The 25,549-nt window shown below is 36.0% G+C and overlaps 1 protein-coding gene across 4 annotated transcripts in view; it reads left to right on the top strand.

Annotated features, from left to right (window-relative positions):
* Positions 1–25,549, top strand: part of DIAPH3 (diaphanous related formin 3) — a gene marked incomplete at both ends in the record, with an annotated part of 500,946 nt that overhangs the window by 208,294 nt on the left and 267,103 nt on the right. For all 4 annotated transcript variants that reach the window (XM_080719970.1, XM_080719969.1, XM_080719968.1 and 1 more), the window contains one exon: positions 20,442–20,537. In XM_080719970.1, coding sequence (XP_080576096.1) covers positions 20,442–20,537 — 96 coding nt within the window. The remainder of the gene's footprint in view (positions 1–20,441; positions 20,538–25,549) is intronic.

The raw sequence follows: 25,549 nt of genomic DNA, 5'->3' as shown, positions 1-25,549 counted from the left end.
CATCATATTGAGGTGAAAAAAAAAAAAACAACTTGTGTGGACATACATGTACCCATCACCCATTTAGCCCCTACCCAATTACCACCACATTCTCTCCCCATCCCTTCTTCCCATGCTTGGCTTAGTGGTTGACTTCGATATGTTTAAGTACTTTTGTGTTTTATAGAATTTTCTTCTTCCTCCCTCCCATCCCCTCATTTAGGTTGTCTTGTTTGGTCCTCTATAGGATTCCTTTTTCATTTAGAGTTCCTCCTATGACCCATTTCTTCCTAGCTTTCCCATATTAGGGAAAACATTTGATATTTTATTTTTTGTGACTGACTAATCTCACTTAGCATAATGTCCTCCAGTTCCATTCATTTCCCTGAAAATGATGTAATTGAAATTTTTTTCAATGGCTGAATAAAATTTCATTGTGTTCATATCCCACAGTTTTGTAATCCATTCATCTGTTGATGGACATTTTGGCTGGTACCATAGTTTGGCTATGGTGAATTGTGCAGCTATGAACATAGACACACATGCGTTAGTTTGGTAGTCTGGTTTCCTTTCTTTTGGGTAGATACCCGGAAGTGGTATTGCGGGATCAAATGGTAGATTTGTTCCCATTCTTCTGAGGATTCTTCATACTCTTTTCCAAAGTGGTTGCACTAATTTGCAATCCTACCAGCAATATATTAGAGTTCCCACTTCTCCATATCCTCGCCAGCGTTTGTTCTTTGTGTTTTGAATGATTGCCATTCTAGTTGGAGTTAAGTGAAATCTCATGGTAGTTTTGATTTACAACACTCTGATCGCCAATGTTGTTGAACATATTTTTATGCATTTATTGGTCATTTGAATTTCTTTCGTGAAGTGTCTATTTAGCTTGATTGCCCATTTTTTGATTAAATAATTTGTTTTTTTAGTGGTGAGTTTCTTGAGTTCTCTGTCTATTCTAGATATTAGTCCTCTATCAGAGGTGTAGGTTGCAAGAATCTTCTTCCATTCTGTTGGCTCTTGGTTGAGGTTCTTGATAGTTTCCTTTGCTGAACAAAAGCTCTTCAGTTTCATGCAATCCAATGTATTGATTCACCTTTTAATTTGTTGTGCCTTTGGGGTCATGTTGAGAAAGTGTTTATCTGTGCCTGTGTGTTGCAGTGTTGGACCTATGCCCTCTTCAAGGAGCTTCAAGGTCTCTGGTTTAATTTCCAAATTTTTGTTCCATGTTGAATTTACTCTTGTGTAGGGTGAGAAACTGGGATTAATTTTCAATTTTCTGCATATGGCTAACCAGTTTTGCCAACACCATTTGTTGAACAGGATATCTTTTTTCCAGTATATGTTTTTGGCCCCTTTGTCAAAAATCAATTGGCTGATAGTGTGTGAACTTTTTTCTGGGTCTTCTATTCTGCTCCATTGGTCTATGTATCTGTTTTTGTGCTAGTAACATGCTGTTTTTATTACAGTGGCTTTGTAGTATAGTTTAAAGTCAGGTATTGTGATTCCTCCAGCATGGTTTTTGTTGTTGCTGAGAACTACTTTGGCTATTCTGGGCTTTTGTTAATCCAAATAAATTTAAGGACTGATTTTTATATGTCTGTGAGGAATGATCTTGGTAGTTTAATGGGCATTGCGTTGAATCTGTAGATCACTTTTGGAAGAATAACCATTTTAATGATATTTATTCTGCCTATCTATGGAACATGGAAGGCCTTTCCATCTTCTAAGATCATCTTCGATTTCTTTTTTCAATGTTTTGTAATTTTCATTGTAGAGATGTTTTACCTCCTTGGTTAAGTTTATTCCTAAGTATTTATTTATTTTATTTTATTTTATTAGTGGTACTGGGGTTTCTGGAAGCCATTCTACCTCTGGGCTATACTCCCAGACCTATTTTAAACTTTTTTTTTTTTTTTAAACAGGGTCTCTTAAGCCAGTGTGGCTGGCTTCGAACCTGCGTGATCCTCCTGTCTCCACCTTCCAGTCGCGGGGATTACAAGTGTGTGCCACCACATCCGGCTATTCCTAAGTATTTTATTTTTTTGTTGGAGATCCTGAGTGAAAGTGTTTTCTGAATTTCATTTTCAGTGGATTTATGGTTGGTGTACACAAAAGCTTCTGTTTTTTTAAGATTGATTTTGTATCCATACACTTTGCTGAATTTGTTGATCAGTTCTATAAGACTTTTGGTTGAGTTTGTAGGGTTTTCTAAATATAGTATTATGTCATCTGCAAATAGTGAAAGTTTGAGTTCTTCCTTTCCTATTCGTACTCCTTTGATTTCCTTTTCTTATTGCTCTGGTGATAATGGACATCCTTGTCTCATTCCTGTTTTTAGGGGGAATTCTTGAAGTTTTTCCCCATTTAATATGTTGGCGGTGGGCTTTTTGTTGATTGCCTTTATGATGTTGAGATATGTTCCTTCTATTCCAATTCTCTGCAGTGCTTTTATCATAAATGGATGTTGAATTTTATCAACTGCCTTTTCAGCATCTGTTGAAATGATCATGTGATTTTTGTCTTTGATTCTGTTTATGTGATGAATTACATGGATTGATTTTTGTATGTTGAACCAGCCTTGAATCCCTTGGATGAACCCTACCTGGTCATGGTGTATGATTTTCTTGATGTGGTTTTGAATGCGTGTTGATAGTATTTTGTTTAATAGTTTTGCATCCAAGTTCATTACCTTGAGTTTGTTACTATCTTTATATGTACGGTGTGTTTCTTGTAAGCAGCAGATCGATGATTTCTGGTTTTTAATCCATTTTGCCACTTTTTCTTTTTATTGGAGAATTGAGGCGATTTACATTCAGTGTGATTATTGAGAGATAATTTTTAATTCCTAACATGTTAAGATTTTATTTCTGTTTGAAATACTGTTTATTTTTCTTTGCTTAGTTGTCTGTTGGATAGAAAATCTTGTTTCTTTGGTTCTGGTGTGTATTACCTCTTTCTTCTTTGTAGTTAATCTCTTTGAGTATTTTCTCTAGCACTGGCTTTGGAGACATAAATTCCTTCAGTTTCTGTTTGTCATGGAAACTTCTTATTTCCCCCTCTAATTTGATTGAAAGTTGTTTTTTTTCCCAGAGTTTGGAATATGTTACTCCATGCCCTTCTGGCTCTCATGACTTGGTTTGGGAAGCCTGGAGTGATTCTAATTGGTTTGCCTCTGAATGTCACTTGGCCTTTTGTTTTTGTTGCCTTTAAGATTCTCTGCTTGGCTTCTACATTCGTCATTTTGACAATTATGTGGCATGGTGAACCTTTTCTCCAATCCTGTCTGAAGGGAGTTCTATAAGTTTCCTGGACCTGTGTATTGACCTCTTGCTCTATGTTTGGAAAATTTTCTGCTATTACTTCCTTGAAGAGATTGTTGATCCCTTTGGTTTCACCTTCTTTTCCCTTCTCTATTTCAATTATTCTTAGGTTAGCTCTCTTAAAATGGGCCCATATTTCTTCAATGTCCAATTTCTGTTGTCAGATTTTTTTTCTAAATTATAATTATGCATTCGTTTTTGGAGTCATCATCTTCTAGGAGCGAGATTCTATTCTCCATGTGGTCTGATCGATTGTTTATCATTTGATTTGATGCCTTCAATGATTGCATCCTTTATTTCTTTAGGACTGTCTCTAAATTCTTTTCGAAGGTCCTGTATTATTTCTACAGTTATATTCCTGATTTCACCTTCTGCAGATCTCCGAATTTTTGTTTTATCAGGTTCTGATATTGTGGGGTTTTGGGCATTCATTGCTCCATTATTGTTTCTCTTTCCCATGATTTCAGAAGTTTGTGCCTTCTCTGGGTTCTTCCCCGAGTCACCACAACTTCACTTAGGTTGTTCTGGATTTTGAGTTTGTGGTAATCTCAGCCACCACTAATACTTTATTGTGTTGTATCGCAAAGTCTCAGACCCAGGGAGTTAATCGAGGCTGTGTGAGACCGTATGGGTGCCAGGCTGGGCATTTTCCCAAGCTGCGACTAGGGCTGATATGGAGCTGTCATCAGCATGGTGAACTCTGCTGCTGTTGGTGATATGGTGCCAATGCCACGCCCTTGGCTGTGAGGCTGGCATATTTCTTCTCTGGCTTTGAGCTCCGCTTTGCGTCCCTGGAGGGCATGATGAGCTTGCTCACTGGGAGCTTTAGATGCTCTTTGTGCTGAAAGCACTGCTGAACTACACCTGAATGATCTGCAGCTGATTGCCTCAGCTCCTAGTTTACCTTTCCTCTCTGGAGCCTGGTGCTGTGAGGCAGGATGGCGCTGGCACGGCTCCGCTGCCGCAACGAGGGGTGGTTTCTTTTCCTGTCTCTGGTTGTTCTTCTAGTCTTCTTTTTCTCTGTCCCTTGTATTTACAGTTTTTATTTCTGTGCTGATAGTTATTTCTGCCTATGAAAAGCGCTGATTTTGTGGCAGTTGAGATCCAGTGTATGCGGGACTCCCAAACACCACTTTTCTTGGTCGCCATCTTCCCCGAAGTCCTTTATATGTTGTTTGAATTATTTTCTTTTTCTTTTTACTTATTTTATTTTATTGCAGTACTGGGGATGGAACCCGGCACATTCTACCTCCGAGTTACACCACCAACCCTATTTTTTTTTTTTTTTTGTATTCTTTACTTTTGGAACAGGTTCTCACTGACTTGTTAAGGGCCTTGCTAAGTAGCTGAGGCTGTCTGTGCACCACAATCCTCTAATCTCAGCCTCCCAAATCCTGGGATTACAAGCATGCACCACCACACCTGGCTTGAATTCTTTTCTTATTACTTTTTTTTTTTTTTTGTACTGAGAAATGAACCCAGAGGCATTCTACCTCTTAGCTACACCACCAGACTGATACAGGGTCTCAGTAGGTTGATGATTCTCACTAATTCCTAAAGCTCTCCTTGAACCTGTGATCTCCTGTTTTAGCATTCTAAGTACTAGTATTACAAGCATGCACTACCACAGCAAGCACTTTCTAATGCATTTTTTTCTAGATAATAGGTCTTAGAGTAATAAGACAATTAGCTGGAGTAGTATATTTAGCTTTTTTTTTAATCTTTATTTACATAGGATTGCTTAACTGAGAAGTTACAAGGTGACATTCCTTTAGTATAAATGAATTTCAGAAATTGTAATAAGATATTTGAGTCATTTATTTTTATATGATCACAGCTTAGAAATGACCTTAGCATTCTAAGTGAAAGAAATTTTTATCAAGTATATTACATACATAGAGTTCCATTAACTCAGTAAACTCTATTCAGAAAGCAGTATATTTGATATTTAATTATTCCAAATGGTACCTGTGATCAAAAGGGACACCCATTTATAATGAAAAAGATCTGTGTAATAGTTCTCTTGAAGAATGTTTGCTCAAGTGTGAGAATGGAAGTAAAGGATGGAGTGAAAAGTTGCATATATCTTTATCAAGTTTAGAACAGCACATGAAGAGCTGAGAAAGCATTATGAGCCCTCCAGTAACTAAGCAGAGAGGCCCATGTGGGGCTGCTCAAGTAATATAGGTCAATGAAAAGGCAGGTTTTTTGTTACATTCCCTTTGGGCATTTGCATTTAGTTATTGGTGAGGAAATGGTTTTCCTTTGTGGCCTATCTGCACCTGTTCCTTGAAATTGGAAACTTAGTATTTTTTGCAAGTAGATTTTTTTTTTCTAGTTGTATCCTGTGAATTTTCCAGTTATGTAGAGAATCTAATATGATGTAGCACAGATTTCTGAAAATATGTCCACTGACCCTTGAGCTCTTGCATGTCCCCCCTTTACCACTCACAAAGCAAGCTGCTTCCCCAGGAGCCCTTCCTTTCTCCACGAACCCAGCACTGTTGTTCCTCTCCGCCACTTGCCCATGCTGGTAAATGAGCAGACATGTCTATCGAGGTCTAGATGGGATTCTGGGAAACAAAGACTGCTCTGAAATTTCCAATCTCACTTGGCTCTTCTGTCACTCCCCAGGTACCTCTCCCCAAGCCCATTTATATCACGGGGAAGAGGAAGGGAGCTCACCCTGCAGAGTTGCATCAAAATCCTCATCTTGTCCCTCTGATCCCTTGCAAGTTATTCCTTGGCTCAGGAAGGGTTTTTGTGACTTCTTGTGTCGGAGACTGTCTTTGTTTGTATTCTATAGTATTCTATATCCTTCCCATCCACAGCTTATAGTAAGACCTTGCTCTCAGTTCTATATAGTTTAAGGAAAGTTAAATGAGTCTGTTAACATTCCTCCCCTTCTCCCCTGAAAGTACACAGCTCTTGCAATTGAACCACATAGTTTTTGGAACTGTTGCCTCACTGTGTAGATATTAAGAGAAATCTAGTTTTCTATTCAATGCTGAGGAGTGATTTTTTTTTTTTTTTATTAAAGGGCATACCTTTCTTCTCTAGAGAAAATGACTGCCCTTGGCACTGAAATGACAAGGTTATAGGAAAAAAAATTCCCCCAAAGAAAAACTTCCTTGCTAGTTATCATCTCCAATTATCGTCTGGCTCTGCTTTCTCTGAGAGTAGAACAGATCTTAGTCATTCTGCATTTAATTCCATTCTGTTCCTTTGTCGTCATATCATTTGCGATGTGCACCGATGGGCTGGCTAGGCTTCAATGGACAGGAGAGAGGAGGCATACCGATTCAGAATCCTCATATCCATTTCCCAGGCTCAGCTTCTCTATACTTTAATTATTTTATTTTAGAATGAGACCTCCCATTCTTTGAATTACCACTGTCTATTATTAATTGGTGGGAAAAAAAGATTTGAGGCTTTCAGAAATTCAAGCATATAAAATATAGATTTGATATTTCCAGCATGAAGAAAAAAAGCCTTAAGAACATGGATATGATTTATTGAAGCATTTTAAAGATTAAAAACTTTGACATGTGCCAGTGGGTCAGAGGTAGGTTCTCCTAGATGGCAAAGGTGTCTTTCCATTAGGTATTTCACTGCCTGTTCTGCATTGTACTGTTGGTATGCAGGTTTTGAACAGTAACTTTCTATCTGAAATTCTCATGGAACATTTAAACTTGGGTAGTTACTACTTAGGTTAGGGAGTTTACAGTTAGGGATATTTTACTTTCTGTATGTTTCTTCACTAAGATGGTAGTGCTCCTCTATTCAAGTGTCAGGTGGCTCAGGAAACTGTAAGACGATCAATTATAAAGTGAGATGTTCTAACAAGATTTAAGCACTACAGTCCTATCACTAATAGGTTTCCTTTCTTCCTCTTCCACAGAATGGTTGTATTGAGTATTCTAGTAGCAGATTTGGTCCTATGATGAAGATTGAGTCCCTTTGGTTATGGATAGGCAATCGAGGAGATACTGGGAAATCGTGATTTTATAAAAAGCCAGTAACTTTAAATATGGACATTGGAGGTGATATGTGGTTTAGCTTATGTTCTTAGGAGTTTTTGTTGAGACTTTGGTGTAATGTAAATCATCCAGGGTTTTCTGAATCATGATGTGGTTTAGTTCTCATTTTTTTCTGTGGATGTTTTCTGTGTTGATCTTAATCCAGAAGCACAACAAAGAAATAATCAAGGACCATTGTGTTCACATGGCTTTCTTCTGGATATACCAAGTAGGTCACTATGCTCTGTATTTCTGAGACCAAAGGCCAATTTAGATTCTTTTTCCAGAATCGAATTCTGTCCTTTGTCCATGTGGCAGCCTTCTATATGGAGCCAAAAAGTGTCCAGGGAAATTCCAGGGTAGAGAATACTATGCTAAGTGATATTAGTCAATCTCAGAAAGTCAAGGGTGATTTTTTTTTCTTTCATATGTGGAAGTTGGAATATAGAAAACATAAGGGACTTTAATGCAGAGAGAGACCTGTAGAGTAGTTGAAGGGGTGGGGTAGTGGAGGTAGAGAAGGGAAGAGAGAGGACCTAAGAAGGAAACAGTTCAGATAATAATGTGTCAGTATGCTAAGGTATTAATACCAGTCTCACAACTCCTTCTGGAGAGGGGAATGGGGGGAGGGGGAATGTGAGGGGAAATACACAAAGAACTATGTGCATGTATGTTTTTTTTCCAACACATTGAATCTCATTGTGATATATTACCACCATGCACCAAAAAAACTGAATAAAAAAGGAAGGATATAAAAGGGTAGATGATGGCATTCTTATCTCTAACCTTATAAAAGGGAGGTGTACAAATGGAGTAGAAAGAGAAAGTTAGATATATCAGTCATAAAAAGATATGACAGAGTAGTTGACATGGACTAACATGTTCATAGAACCTTGAGAGCTAACATTTAAAAAAAATGGAAATGGCTTAGGTTCCCAAAACATCGAATCGCCTAAGAATTAAGTTAACTTCATACAGGTTGGAGGGATGATACAGGCTTTGTGATGAGAGGAAGGATTCCTCTGTAGCCGCATTCTCTGTGCCATGATAAGCAGTGAGAGTTGTGTGTGCATGCGTGTGGATGCATGTACATGCATCGATGTTGTGTGTGTTAGCAAGCAATGAATGGACACCATCTCTGTCCCGAGCAGCTCTTGGGAAAGACCATATGTATTTTAAAAGATCCCACTTTGGTCTGTTGTGAGAATTTTGTGGTTGAGATTTTTGTCTCATTTAAAAGAAGAGAAGTGTTGACTGTCTTCATTTCTGCTTGCATTTTCAAACCAACAGATTCAAGTAACATTGTTATAAAGGAGAGTAACTTGAAATCAAACCTTATAAAGACATTTTTTATTTTTAAAGTTGTGGTCAGATATACACAATAGTAGTTCTGTGGCATTGAATACATTCCCACTCTTGTATAACATTCCACTATCCATCTCCAGAACTTTTACATTTTTCTTAGTTGAGGCTTTCTATTTAATATTAGCTCTCCATTTTCTCTGTTAATAATCACTATTTACAACATCATTTTCCCATTAATATGAACTCTGCTCTTTCTTTGCCTGTAACCTCTCTTTTTATAGTGGGGAGGCATAGCTGGGATATTTGAATCACAGATGTTGGAGTCATTTATTTTTATATGAATACAGCTTAGAAATGACCTTAACATTCTAAGTGAAAGAAAAAAAGTGTGTATGTCAGCCAGTCACATTATGTGAGATGGCTACTGGGAACCTACACAGTAGCAGATCTGACTGTGAAGAGAGACAACAGGTAGAAGCCTGGATTATTTTTTCTTCCGTCCCAAATTCAGGTGACTATGAGAACTTAAATTAGCATAGAGTAGTTGTTCCTAGAAAACAGAACATGTAAATCATGGAGCTCCAGATATAAGCTAATTGATACCAGCAAGATCGGACACTACTGGAGCCATACCAGAGCACAGAGGAATAAAGATTCAACAGCTGAGAAGTTGGGGAAATCACTTGATTCCCAGCTGAGATAAAAGACAAAAGAATGTAAAATTGAGGTGACAGAATGACCACTTAGCAGGAAGGTTGGATAACAAAGCTTAGGAGGAATTGAAGGAATTCAAACTCTTCTCACTACCCCTTGCTTCCTCCAGAAAGTAAATACATATATTTTTGGTGGTATTGGGTATTTAACTTATGGTCATTCTAACCTCTGAGCTGTTCTGAGTTCTATTTTTTTTAATTGTATTTTGAAACAAAATCTAAGATGTGGAAGGCCTCACTAAGTTGTTAAAGATGGATTTGAGCCTGAGATCCTCCTATCTCAGCCTTACAAGTGCTAGGGTGACAAGCATGTTCCACCACTTTAGGCTCAGCGATTGTATCTATACCTCTTTCTAGGGCAGTGATAAGCCTCACATGGAGATAAGTCTGTGGTTCTTATGGTGAGGGTGAGGTATCACAGCTTTGATTTTCTAATATGAAAATGTTAATGTGAAATTTGTGTTGGCACTCCATCCTAATTAGGTTTATGAACAAATACAAAAAGGGGGGTAGAGTGTGGAAGCATGCTTGTTATTCAATAGTGAAAGATATTGCGGGTGCCCCTGGTGCACAAATACACGCGGAGATCCATTATAAATGATATGGATGCCTTTATTCGTGGGAAGTTGGCTGCCAGCCCCCGCGTGCCCGAGGGGGCTGGTGGGGGAGAGTGCATCTCTCTGTCTCTTTGTCGGGCTTCCCTCCTCCCTCTGAACTCCCTTCTCCCTGACCAGGAGGCATGGTCCCCTCTTGGAATCACCTGGCTCTGCCTCCTAGCTTCCGGTCCTGCCCCCTGCGGGGCAGGGGCAGGGGCAGCTGGAACCTTTCAAATAGGAATCAACTTATTGTGAAATTTCTTAAGCCTATCATATTACTACCAATGAAATTGTTTTTTGGCATTTTGGTGTAATAGTGATCTTTTTGTCAGATTATATTTCTTCTACCACATTAGAGATAATCACTTTATCCACTCTGATGAAGTCAAGTGTTATGTTTTCCCCATACTCAAATACACTAGGGATGGTCTGCTCACTATTTAATATGGTATTGCTTTTTATCTGTTAGTATAATTTTTACTAGTCTCAAGTTCTTAGCACTGTGTGTAAAATACTAATAGGTTTGTTTATTAAGTCTTTGCATTTTGCAGCATGCTAGATATTCTGAATTATCTGTGTCCTCATTTGGATATAATCCTTTAAAATTAGGAATGTAAGCCAGGAGTGGTGGCACACGCTTGTAATCCCAGCATTCGGGAGGCTGAGACCAGAGGATTGCGGGTCGCGGGCATCCTCAGCTACTACTTAGTGAGGCCCTCTGCAACTTAGTGAAACCCTGTTTCAAAAATAAAGAATAAAAAATAGGGCAGGGGTTATAGCTCGGAGGTCGAATGCCCCTGAGTTCCATCCCCAGACCTGCAAAAATAAATAAGGAATGTACACTAAGTTCTAGTTCTTTTCATAATAGGGTTTATTGCTCTATCAGTTTATTCATTTTTTGTGTATGCATTAGCATGTCATGTATTAGTTTATAGAATCTACTTTGTAATTTGTTTAGCAGAGATACATTTCTACTTTCTAATATTATCAGAACATATATGGGAGAAGATACTGGCAAAAATAGTTGTTAGTAAGTTATTTTTTATGAATACATGTATTACTCTATGTGAAGGAAACACCAACCTTTTGGAAGAATGCACAGGGGCAGTTGTTAGATTTTTAAAGTGAGTTTTGTAGATATGTTATAAATTTAGGTAGCTTTTTTTTTTCTCCTGAATAGTGAAGAGCTGAGAAAAGTCATGTGAGAACTGGATTCAGCTTTTTTTTATTGGTGTTTTTAACTTTTTCCTGAAAACTTTTTCCCCTTCAGATATTGGATCCACTTAATCAAAGCCTCTTGTGTAGCACAATTAACACTTATGATATATTTGATAAATGGGCATGCATTTCTCAGGTTATTTTAAGCTATTTAATGTAGGAATTTGGTGCTAATATTTTGTTCTACTTGAACTCTTGTTTTTCTGCTATTTAAATCTTAGGTAATTGAGGGTATATTTACACCAAAGAGGAGCTCAAGAAAGTCCTTTTTTGTTTGTGTGGGTAATCCTTTCAAAATGAACAAAGTTGCTAATTGTTGTGATTGAGAAATTCATTGGAGATGAAACAGTTTTTATGAATGCTTTGTTTGAAAAAATTTTTTTGAACAGGAGGATAAACCCAGAGGGATTCTACCTCTAAGCTATACTCCTAGCCCTTCTTATCTTTATTTTGAAACAGAGTCTCACTAAATTGCCAAGGTCTTCCAGAAGCTGCTGAGACTGGCCTGGAACCTCTTGTTTTAGCCTCCCATGGTCATGCCTGGGTTTTTATTTATTAATAAGGAGATGGGAAAGTTATTCAAATCAACTTTATGAAAATCATTGTCATTTTTAGGGGTGTGTGTGTGTGTGTGTGTGTGTGTGTGTCTGTGTGTGTGTGTATTTTTTTTTTTTTTTTTTGGTGGCGGTCCTGGGGGTAGAACCCTTTTAACTCTGGGCTACACTCCCAGACCTATTTTATATTTTTATTTGGAAACAGGGTCTCTTATGCCAGCAAGGCTGGCTTTGAACCTGCTCGATCCTCCTGACTCTGCCTCCCAAGTGCGGGGATTACAAGTGTGCGCCACCATTCCCAGCTATGTTTTTGTATTTTTTAGAATATATTTTCAGTGCCTTAATAATCCTTCTATACATGTAATAATTTTTATATCTTCATTATGGATTTCCTAAATAATGAAATGTTTCTTCATATCCATATAGGACTTAAGTTACAGAGAAAAGACCTTCAAAGCTATTTGTTTTGTAACATTGTCTACCAACGTGGACTGTAACTTAAAGAGGAATATGCATTTATTTGTACACGTTTGATGTTTGCGATAGTTAAAATAATCAGTTTCACAAATTTTTATGTAGTGCTTCATCTACTATTTCTAAATATTGTATAATTTTCAGCCTCGAATTGTCAAACGGACTTCTTTTTGCTAGTAAAATACTCTGATTAGTTATGGCAGTCATATATTAATATTTGAATAGGAGAACAGCCTATTTCTTTCTGATTATTTTCTATGTAGTTTGATACATAGCCATTTATTTATGTGCCTGAAAATATTCAAACTGTGTCTGACAGATCAGATAGGAATAAAATGATTTATACAATTAAGGTTTTCACTACCAAAGCATTTCATATTTTGCCAAGGTTATATTGCTAACTTAAACAATCTTTCTGCATTTTTTTCCTGTGTATTCCATATCTTCTGCCTTTTGGCTACCTAAATCTTTTTTAAAACAATATTTTCTGTCATAGCCACCAATTGGATTAACTGTCAGAGGTTAATCCTATTTTCTTTTCTCAGCTATTTGCCTGTTTTCAAATTCTGACTTTCAGGCCTATCATTTCATGCGCTTGTATAACAAGATAATATCCAGAGTGTTTCACCATTTCAGGGGTAGTAGTGGTAGAATTCTTGGCTTTTCCTTTATAACTAGAATTGTTTCCCCTAAAGCTTTGAATCCTGGCTCCTTGTGTTCAGCAAGTCAAGCACTGCTCCTCCCTCCTTCAAGCCTGCCCACCTACCAGGTCACTATCCCACTGGACATGTTGAGCAACAGAAAGTTGGATCAAGAGTAAATGCAAAGCATGGGGAGCTGCCTTTCCCCAGGCTGCTTTCTTTTTGCATATTTCCTGTCACATAGGTTGCTCTAGGTCTGTTGTGTGTTGGCCCCTGGCCTGGTCAGCCCTGGTAATAGTTGAGCTCTGTGACCTGCAGCAAGTAACATAGGTGCTTTGGTTTACTTATACATAAGATGAGGAGGCCCGAATGTCATGCATGTCTAGGGCACTTTTTCTCTAAAACAAGTTTTTATATTTTACATTAGCTTTTTAGAATTTAAATAGTTGGAAAACAAGGAAGAAATATAACAGAAGTTACGTAAATAATCCATAGATATCTCCCCATCTTAATCCCTTACTTCATTTGAAGACTGTTAGGATTTTTTTTTTTTTTTTTTTTTAATGGTACTGAGAGTTGAACCCAGAGGTACACCACCAAGCTACTCCCTCAGCACTTTGTAATATTTTTGGTTTTCAAATAAGGTCTTGTAGGTTGCTAAGTCTTGCTATGTTGATGAGAACGGTTCTTGAACCTGCAATTTTCCTTTCTCAGCTTCCCAAATATTGGGATTTCAGTCATGGCCTGCATGACTAGCCCTATTTCTTTTAATTTTGAAACAATATCTTTTTAAATTGCTGAGGCTGGCCTCAAACATGCAATCGTTCTGTCTCTGCCTCTCAAGTACTGGGATTATATGTGTGAACCATCATGCCTGGCAGGCTCTCATGTTTTTCATGTCTTAAATTAATTTCACTCTTTTGTAGTTCAGTTGAACTTACTGGCTTCTCTCAGTGGCACAGAGATGGCTTACTTATTAAGCCAAATCTTCTTTTTAACCTCTCAAGGTCAGAGTAATAGTCTTAATAATAGTAGGATATTTATAGTAAATATAAATATGTAAGATTTTATAATCATGCTAAATGATTGCCAGAAAACATTTCTTAATGTTTAATATTTTAAAAAATTGTCATAAGTGACGTTTAACCTAAGGAGCATCCACAAAAACATATAGCACACTATTACCAACATTTACTGGTTTAAAATATTTCATTCTGAAAAACTTGACTTTTATCAGCTTTTGTGTTCTACTTAAATCGAACTATATATTTTAGGTTTCTAAAAAATGGTGAGATAATAGTGTCTGATATTACTTATATGAAATTTTATTTAAAAGGTCACATATTAAATGAATCTGATTAGAACCTAATAGTAAATGAACTGGAATAAGATGTATAACCATGTACAATGGAACTATAATTTTTAATGGAAAATTTAGTGAAAGAAGATTGTGAAAGGAGATTCTTTATATAATTTTGCTATTTTTGAAACTTTGAAAATAGAAATAAGAATTAAGTAAAAACATAATTTAAAAAAGCTTTTCAGATATGGCTCTCAGCTACATAGAAAGTTTTGTCATCATTGACTTCATTCTGATATAAAACCAGTATCAAATGTGGCATTCGCTGTGTTAGTGATCAGAACCGTTACTGAATGGCATTAATCTTCTCTTGGAAAAATGGAGCCTTACACAGCGTTTCTAGGAAGTAAGATTAAACACAAACCTCATATGGCAAGCTAGCTAGATCACAAGTATAGGTGGCACTAATAATCTGACTTTATGGCTCAGAGTGCATGTTGTACATGAGAGAATGTAGTCTTTCAGTAGAGTGTATTTTGCTCTGGCTTTAGAAGAGGAGCTCCACCAATGGGCAGGATGGAGGCTCAACTCAACTTAGTTTCGCTGTTGGCTGCTGAGTTGTGCTTAAGTTTTTGCTTCTCTCCCTTCTGTGATTCTTTGATTCTCTCCCTTCTGTCTCTGTGCAGGGAGGGTCACATGAAGGTGGTACCTTCCAGTACTGCAAAACACACACACACACACACACACACACACACACACACACACACACACACACACACAAAACCACCAAATACACAGTCACCACTTCTTACAGGTCCCACTACTTCCTAACATCACCATCACCAGAGCCAAACCTTCCAACTCCTGACTTTTGAAAGACCCTCAAACTATACCCAAACTATAGTAATTGCCAGTATTAAAATGCTGGTCTATCAATGACTTTTGCATTAACATTTTTTTCTGGTTTTCTACAGATTTGTGGCAGCTCATTGTCTGGTTGCATTTTTTAAAAAAAATCATTTCTGCCATGATGTACTTAAACATATCAAAGTCAATCACTAAGCCAAGCATGAGGAGGAGGGCGAGGGAGGGAGTGGGGTGGGGATAGGGCGTCAGGGGTAATTGGATGATGTGTGCATGAACGTCTCCACCATCTTTTATCCCATTAAGATGTATGACTACAATGCATCAATAAAAACATTTCATTCCTGAATATGGAAAATTTTTTTAAAGTTCTGTTTTGATAATAAATGTATTATCTGGTATTTTATCAGCATAAGCATATTTCAGCTTTGGCTTATTTTTGATTCCTGTTATTTTCTCCGTTAATTGATTCTTCTAGTCGCTTTCCATAATCTAGCTTTATATTTCATCCTTTCTACAGAAGTAGAGATAGTAGAAAAACATACATTTTTTGTCTTATGAATGTTCTGATATGTTAGACTTAATAAGAGTCATTTTAATAAAAATGAATAGTTAAAATAGCCACAGTTTATGATTTGGAAGTTGACTTGGTCACGATTTATTGTAAACTAGTTTTTATTATGATACCCAATGCTGAGTTTCCACCAAATTCCAATTAGGATGACAATCAAGAATACAAATGCTAATAAATTGTGGGGAAATAGTACCTTTTATATACTGTTGGTGGGATTATAGATCAGTACAACCACTGTGGAGATAAGTATGAACGTTCCTGAAAAGACTATCAGTGGAACACTATATGACCCAGTTTTCTTTATTAAATACTCGAAGTTAGAATACAACAGTGATACATACTCAATTTATGGTAGCACAATAGCCAAATTTAGTAGCCAATGTAAGTGTCCACCAAAGGATGGATTGGTAAAGAAAATGTGGGACTGAGACAGGATCATAGGTTCCAGTTCAGTGCACAATATCTAACATTCTATTTCAAAATAAATAGAAATTAAATAGGGCTAAGGTTGTAGTTCAGAGGTAGAATGTCCTTGGGTCCAATCTCCAGGACTATGAAGAGAGAGGGAGGGAAGGGAGCTGGAGAAGGGATGAAGAGATAGATGAAGAGGATAGAAGGAAGGATACACAGTATTGTTTTTCATCTTAAGAACACAATTATACCATTTTCAGGAAGAATAGATGGAACCACAAAATACCCTAAATGAGATCAAGCAGTCTCCAAAAGTCAAGGGTCCTATGTTTTTTGTCACATGTGGGATTTAGAGAAAATAGGAAACACAATTGATTTCAGATAAATGAAAGACTGGGTAGAATAGTAGAAGGGGAGGGTTAAAACAGGGCTTTGGGAATGGATCAGTTCAAGTGTTATGTCCACATATAAAGGTATCACTCCCAGACTCATATGGTATACTCAAGGAAGAGGGGAATTGGGGTGTATACAGGAAGAAATATGTACCAACTGATGTGTCTCTGTATGAATGTGTCAATTTGAATCTATAATGTACAGTTTCAATGCACCAATAAAAGTAGAAGAAAAACTATCAAACATAGATACCTAACATGCTTTTATAACCAGTAAAAAGATTTTGGAGTTAATTCAGGTGACCTTATTTTTAATTTAGGACCTCTGTTGCTCAAAATTATTACTCCAAACATTGCCTTTTCTCATTGTGGTGTTTTTACTGGTGTTAGTGATGGATGATAGTTATAGTAGCACTAGGATGACTGTTAGGAGAATTTCATAAGAAACTGAAGGAGGAATTGCTTATAGTGCCTAGCCAAAAGTTCAGTAAATGCTATTTAAGATTTAAGATTACTTCTTTGACTCTCTTCTCAGGGAGACAAGAAAATGTTTCAGAACGTGAAAGGATCTGAAGGCAAGAAAGTGAAACAAATTTTATAAAATTAGACCCTACCTTTCTCTTAGTAATAAAGATGAGAAAATGTGTTTTTCTAAAAGGGAGCAGATTCTTATGGGTCATACTAATAAAAGAAACCACATATACCTTATTAGTTTTTCTCTGACATTTTAGCTAGTATAATAAGACAAAAAGTTTAAATACAGGTTTGAAGGAAACAAATATCCCATCCTATGATACCTAGAAAAACTAAGGCAGTTAATAGATTTCTCCTTATCCAAATATCCAGTTACCTCTTTTACATGAACACCTGGATATAGAAAGATGCGTGAAATAAATACGTTTAAATCTGGGCCACGTTCAGACCTGTTTCTTATTTATTGGTGATGAAACAACATCATCATCATGTCCCTGACTGCTGAAGCCTGAGTTTCTTCCTTTTTTTTTATAGATTCAAATATGTACACAGAAGGGATAATATGTGTCTACATGTACAACATTTAGCCAGAACGTACATTTCTGGCATTGGTCTTGGTACTAAGTATACAGTGGTCAACAAAGTTTCTGTGGTCAATATTTTGCTTTTTTTTTTCCCCGGTGGTATTGGGGTTCCTGGAAACCCTTCTACCTCTCGGCTACACTCCCAGACCTATTCTATACTTATTATTTGGAAATAGGGACTCACAAGCTAGCACGGCTGGGATCAAACCTGTGCGATCCTCCTATCCTCCTGTCTCTGCCTCCCAAGCGCGGGGATTACAAGCGTGCGCGACCACGCTTGGTCAAGGTCTTGCTTTTTAATGAATGCAGAGAGATAGTATAGTATCGGATTTATGGCATGTGAAGAAAAATGCTTTGAAGGAGAAGACCGCAGAGCTGTGGTGGTGGGTACTGACAGGGATTTGCTTCTATATCAGGTGGTAGTGTTAGGATTTGTCAACATGTTCCAATGATACTCTTCTTCCTGTGAGAGAGACCACAGTCAGGCTAGGAAGTGGGGAGAGTAGGTAGTAAGCAGCCGGGATCTAGGTAGCCCTCAGAAGGGTAAACACAGTAGCCAGCGGGGTGGTGAGGGATGATTATTTTAGCAAATGCTTTGGAATTAGAATCAACTGTACTCTGTGATGCATTTGGATGTAGTTGTGAGAGGGCAAGTAGAACAATGGAAGCTCCTGGCTGGAGCAGCTGCTGTAGGAGTGTCCCCATTTTCTGAGACTAGAAAACACAGTAGATATGGAGGAGCTATGTGCTTGTCTGGAGTTGGTTTTTAGATGTGTTAGGCTGAGTTATCTGTGAGATCTCCAAATAGAGATAGTGAAGGTAAGCAGCTGGATATTGAAGTCTGGAACTCAGAAGACAGAATGAGTTGGGCCAATAATTAGAATGTTTAACCTCTATATTCTACTCTCAGAACTCATCCTCTATTTCCATTTCTGTTCTTGGAGAGACGGTCTCCTCTCACGTGGAATGCTGTCACTCTACGGTTCTGCCCCTCTTTTACTTGTGCTAGTCTTTCAATTCACCGTCAATAGCAGTTCTATGTATCTTCCAAGATACTTAAATTTTCCATGGTTTTCAAGTATTTTGAAATATAATTCACATGAATTTTCTCTTTGGAACTTTTGCAAGACTCCTGTGGAAAAACAAGTGAGAAATGTGATGAAATTATAGAAAAGGAGGAAAATAATGAGTACCTAACTAGTAAAATGTAAATCTATAATACTTAAGGCAAAGTAATCATAGCACAAATAGCATACTGAACAATGGAACAGAATTAGAACCCTGAAAAACAGACTGAGTGTATCTAGATCCCCTGAAAGTGTGATGTGAAATCAGCTGAAGCTAGGCATGGTGACACATGCTTGTAATCTCAGTATTTGGGAAGCTGAAAACAGAAGTATCACAGGTTAACAGCCAGTTCTTAAAAGATAAAGTATGGCTGGGATTTTATCTTAAAGATAGAATGCCTCTGGGTTCAATCTCAAGTGGATGGCAATAAATTTATAAATAAGTTGAGAAAGCTACTTATAAAATACAGAAATAATGTTTTGAGAAATATAAAATTTGATGATTTTTTTTACCTCAAAATACCTCAAATATAAAATTTGATGAATTTTTTTTTTACCTCACAATACCCAAACATGTAATTACAACATGCCTCTTCCAGGATGAGAATAATGGAATTTTGCAGTCTTCTACATATAAAGATCTTGCAATAATTATCAGTTTTTTGTGCTTTTAGAAGTTACTTTTCTTCAACATTAGTGTTTCATATATAAGAAAATTGCCCCCCCCCCTTTTTTTTAATCATCATTATATTGACTTTTTAAGATGATTTTGAGTTTTGTCTGTGGACACAAAGGAGAGGAAAGGCATCCAGAGCCACCTTGACTATACTTGTTAACCTTGAATGTCACAAACTGTACTGTAACCACAGAGCATGTTATTTAGCATAATGTATTCTTTCTTTTCCTTTTTCTCTTTCCTTTTTCTTTTTCTTCTCTTCTCCCTTTTTTTGTACTTGTGATTGAATCCAGGGACAATATACTTCGGAGTTACATTCCCAGATATATTTTATTTTGAAACAGGGTCTTGCTAACTTGCTGAAGATCTTCTTCTGTTGCTGAGACATTCTCTGAACCTGTATTCATCCTGTCTTAGCCTCCCAAGTAGTAGGATCACAGGAGTGTTTCACTATATCAGACTGTATATTTCTTTCAAGCGCAAAATAGTTAGATTCATTTACTAATTTTTTAGAACCCTGAAGTAAAATGAGTATCAGAATTTGCTTACCTTCAAAGATTTGAGAATGAAGTGGTAAACAATTTATTCTTCCAATTTGTAGGAGCTATATTTTATGTTTCTTATTTTTTGTGGTACTCAGGATTGCATTCCAGGGACTTTATACTTTTAAGTTATACTCTCTAGCTCTTTTCATATTTTATTTTGAGACAAGGTCTCCTTAAGTGTCCCAGGATGCCCTTGAATTAAAAACCTTTCTTAGCCTCCCAAGTACAGGGATTACTTGTGTGAGCCACCTAAGAGTTACATTTTCAAGTAAACATATGTCAAAAGATAGCTTTATGTTTGACTTTGTTTAGCTTTTAGTGCTGACTTCTTAACCCATCCTAAGTGTATGTATATTGTTATAACTGTGTCCTGTACACTATTGAAATGAATGAATTATTCTCATGCCATTGGTTTGTATAGTGTTTATCAGTGTTACTGTTGATCTTAGCCAAAAGGCCACGAAGCAATGTGTTTTTTTTTCCTTAAACCATTAAATATTTACTGTTAGTAGCTTTTTTAGTTTAAGAGTCATGTGTTTATCAGAAACAGTTTGAGCCTTAGACTATGAATTTTATTTTTAACTAATTTAGAAGCTATATATTTGTATGTAGTTTCTTGTATATACATGGTAAATATAGAAAATATATATATATGTTTCTTTGATGAAATTTCACTTTTCTTTTGCATTTGAATATCTTTACTGCCCATAACAGATTTATGTGGTTTTACAGAGAAAAGAGATGAAGAAGATTTAGAAGAGAAGAAAGCTATTAAGAAAAAAATTAAAGAACTTAAATTTCTAGATTCAAAAATTGCCCAGAATCTTTGTAAGTATGGTATTTTGATATTGTCAGACACATTACTTTTTTTTTACTTTGTGACTTTTTATTTTATATTTATTGATCATTCACATAATTTTAAAGGTAACTCTCTTTGTACAAAGGTTAGATTCTTAATATTTGTGACTGTAAACAAATAAGGACTTAGGATGAAATTCTATCTTCCATCACTGTAGAGAGAAGTTTCATTTTTAAGTATAAAAATAAAGGAATTCAGGTAATGGCATCATATTTTGGAAAAAATTGGTAATATATTGCTTCTTTTATACCTCTGAATCTTATTATTTGTGATACTTGATCACCCATGAAGGCCGTTACAGTATTAATGGGAATAAGGATGATGAGTAAAATGAATTTCATTATCCCATCTGAGCAGTTCAAAGCCTTTCCTCAAAAGTACTGACTGGAAATATTTTAGATTTAATTACTGTTAGAGAAGCTAAATACTTAGTGTTGAATTGTCTTCCTGACTGAATTACTGTGAGAAATAATTATTCTCCTAACTCATTTCTAACTGCATTTTAAATGCATCAAAGATAGTTCTGCTTAGAGCTGAGGTTATATGACATATATATTGCATTCTGTTGGTGCAAGAGGAATATAATAGAACATAGAGGGGTGAAGAGAGTCAACATGGCTTTTAGCTCATCTCTCAATTATTACATACCTCATGTGAGCTTTCACCAGGTATTAAAACAAAACAATTCTTCCTTGAGAGGATAAAGAACTATGCTATTGTTTAAAGAGAACTCTATTAGAGGTTATGTATGGAGATAGTAAGAGACAACATTCTTTTTGTGAAAGTGTAGAACTGACCACCTCCCTTCTTCATACTGTGTGAGTGTTATCCCTCTTCTACAATGTGAGCTCCTAAGATCCTCAGGGAAAATTATGGAAAATATCAATGCTATTGCCAATATTTAATTTTTCGGGGGCCACAAATTGACTATATGCCCCTGCCCTTTCAAGTTAAGTATCACCATGTGATGTGCTTGGGCACATTGAAAATGTGTGGGTGACATCACTGTTGGATGGAAACATGCGATTGGTGGTGTGAGAAATGTCAGTGATCTTTTTCTATAGGCATCCAGAGGGGCAGTTAGAGGTGTTTATTATCTGATAAGAGGATCCTAATTAATTTAGCCCTGCCTCTCCTATGTGTGATTGACATATAGTCTTGACAGGAAGTTTGTGTTAGGTGCTTTTGAGGCCACTGAAAATTTGGGTGCTTTAACATGATGCATACATCTCAGGGAAGAACTTTGTCTCCATTCAAAGCACTGCATTATTATTTTAGATATGTCTTATAGTTCTGTGCTGTGTGATATAAAAGAGGTGATTTTGTTGTGAAGTATACCCCTGGCCTGCATTAAAAACTGTTATCACTTTACAAATCTTGTAATGGTTCTTGAAGAAATATCCTTTCAAAAACTATTTTCTGAAAGAATTAGCCATTTTGGTTTAGTTTAAATACCCATCTTAAAGTTCAATTACTCATTGGATGGGGTTAATTATTATGTATATGTTACATAGCATGTGCTAAATAGAATGTGCCACATGGATAATAGCATATATTAATGTCCAGTGATTAACTTTGTATACTAGTTCTGTAGTTGTCCTTTTACTTCTTACTACAACCTCAGCCCACCAGGTAGGTATTAACATTCACGTTATAGGTGGAGAATCTGGTAGGGTTTACAGTTAAGGGACCTGAATGAGGTTCATTTTGAAAACAGCTAGGTGTAGGGTATCTCTATTCCTGTTTATGCATTACAGAATCACATTATTATCATAGACAAAGACCTACTCATCTTGTTTGCTTTATGTAGAGCATATATATCGCATTTGTTTTAGTCATATGTTTTGAACTATAAACTCGGGATTTTATGCCATATTATAGTATAATCCACTTTAGGATTACTCTTGCCCTCTCAGTTTGTAGCAAAAGTGTTCTGATTGAAACTTTATGAAGCTTTAGCAGCATGTAATGTTGACTATAATTACAGTTGGATTCACAGCTGGTTTTCATCTATAAAATTCAAAATCTTGTGATACTAAATTCTGATAGGTAGTGACAAGTGTTTTAAATGATAAATCTGTATTAGATTATTCTTTTAGATTCCTTTTAACTAAAAAATTTTAGAGTTCTGAGAAAAGAATCTTAAAGTAACTCATCTATTTGCCTACGTACTTAAAGGTGATTCAGATTTCCTATATTTTGAGTTCTTAAAGGTTTCATCAAAGATCTAGGCCTATCATTAATGATAGAATTTCAGGATCAAGAGACGTCTCGGGAGTTTTATAAGATTCATGAGTTTTGACCAGATTTTTTTTTTTTTTTATGGGTTAGTATTAGAGCTCTAAAGGGAGAAACCTTGGACTCTACAAATTAATGTAAAGTTTTAAATATTTATAAATTTCCTCACAGAAAACAAGCATGACTGGTTCTAAAATCTGCACAGTTTACTCTCCTTAGCGGAACCTAAAGCTTTCTACTGGGATCTATATAATCACATTTTGAAGGATAAGATGTATGTTAGTAAAAAGATGCATTTTAATGGGCCTTTTGGAGGCTTTAACTGAGTATCTCTCATGTTATTCTCAGTAACTTTTAAGTACTTAAAAAATAAAATCTATACTCATCTTTTGAATTGTCTCTTAGGCATTAGGTCAATTTCTACTCTTCTGTAATTTCCCCACAGTTATTAAGGCAAATACCTTCCAAAAGACAACTTATTAATAAACTATTAAAACCCTAGTTTGAACTTTATATACATGTATATCTAATATTGTATACTATTTTACTTCAGGAACAATACTTGACAGTAGTGAACAAATGACAAATTGAAGATAAAGTGAAAGAAAACACTCTCAGTCTGCAAAGAATATTTTCTTTGACTTTTTACTCTCCTGTTTTTTTAATGTATTATGCTTATGTTTATTTATCTTATCTTCATCATTATGGAATATAAAATTTTTTAACCTCTAAAGTTAGTGGGTCCCCAATACTACTTGTGGCACCAGTTGCAAATTCAGGGTTTCTATGAACACTTTGAGGCTTGATAACTCATTAAAAGATCTTAAATAATCAACAGAAGCTGTTTTAATTATGCCTGTGGGTTTATGTCAGCAAAATGGTAGATTAAAACCAGGACAATGGTGCATGAGCTGAGTCCAGACATGCTCTAAGCATGAAATTTCCAGTTCTATCCCAGTGTAGCTGTGGGAAGTTCTAACTTCTCCCCACAATAACATAGATAATACTCAGACCATTGCAAACTAGGAAAGCCCCTTTCACATTTAGAACTGTTTTGGGACTTGTTCCTAAATGAACTTCAGCAGGAATGACCTTAGTTTTCAGTACCTGCCCTAGAGGCCACACGATAATCTTTATTGTTAGCATAGACCATCTGTTCCACCATCTCCAGATAATAAGAGTGATGGCAAAGACAGATCTCACTTGGATATGGTTAATTCTTTATCTTATAGAATTGTTTATTTTTAAATATAATACCATATAATGTTATTCACTTAAATAATGTAATATTACTATGTAATAACATATATATTATATATAACACATCTGAGAGATGTGTATTAGGTAATTATAGTTTTATATGTATATATATTACACATCTGATAGACTATAAAATGCATAATGCAATGTAATAAACATTCATAGCTGTAGAAAATATTGCCTCTATTTCAGAGGCTTGACTCTGACCCCTTCAATTTTATCCCTAGTAAGAAGTAACCTTGTCCTGAATATTTGATTAAGTATTCATTTAATATTTTTTGTAGTTTTACCAACCATGTCTATGTTCCTAAGCAATAGGTTTGATCTTTGACTCATTTTAAATGAATAAAATCAAACCATGTTATTTCAGTCAGCATTACAGTATAGGATTGGGTTCTTTGAATGTCACACTTTAGTCATGCAGTGCTCGGTTGACATTTGGATGACCTTCGTGCTAACTCGGCTCCAGTTCCATTGCTGTTTTATAAACAAGTTTATTGGAACATTCTGAGGGTATTTGTTTACTTAATGTTTTGCTTGAAGTGTGAACTGTTGTGTATTTCTACTACTTTACCTTTACCCCCAAATGCATGAGCACCTCTGTTCTACAATCTCATCTATTTTTTGTGTCTAACAAGATTCTAGGTTTTTTTTTTTTTAGTTTATCATATTTGGGATTTGCTGTACTTCCTTGATTCAATGATTTGTGTCTTTCTATAACTCTGAAAAAATTTCATGATCTGCTTGGCAAATGTGCTTTTGCTTAATGTTCGCTTTTTAAATGACACACTGATTTTACATATTGATGCTGTTCACTGTGATGTTTCCATACTTACTTACAATGTGCATTGATCACTCTTCTTCCACCCTGATTCCCTCACTCCCTAGTCCCCTTCCCAACACGCTTTCCAGTCTCTAGCAATCACTATTATAATTTCAGGTCATCTATTGTTTGTTTTTTAAGTAGCCACATATGAGAGATAATATATGGTATTTGTCTTTCTGTTTCTAGCTCATTTCATTTAACAATATGTCCTTAAATATACTACTGTTTTCTTTGTAATTGATTTTTGGATCTCCAGTTATGCTGTTTAAGGTATCCTTACTCATTTTCTGTGTCTCTTTGCTTTAATATTTTTCCATCTATTGTCCTATTTGTAATATACTTTGGATAACCATCCTTAGGTCTTTTGCGCTACCAGTTTTCTCTTCATTAGATGTCTAATCTATGTATATGTTGAGTTTTCGATTTTAGTATGTTTATGTATGTATGCATATATACATATGCATGCATATTTTATAAAAGTTTTCCATTTGTCTTTAAATTATTTCTCTATAATGAGGACTTATTTCCTCCCTTCCCAACATTTTTAATAATTACTTTTAGTTCTGAAAGTAATTATTTATCTCAGATTTATTGCTTTTAATTTTTAGGACATCTCAAAATTGTTTTGTAAGATTAAAAACATCCTTCGATATTTCT

This window comes from Muscardinus avellanarius, assembly GCF_963383645.1.
Source record: "Muscardinus avellanarius genome assembly, chromosome: 2".
Lineage (NCBI taxonomy): Eukaryota > Metazoa > Chordata > Mammalia > Rodentia > Gliridae > Muscardinus > Muscardinus avellanarius.
This window is presented reverse-complemented; position numbering and strand designations above follow the sequence as displayed.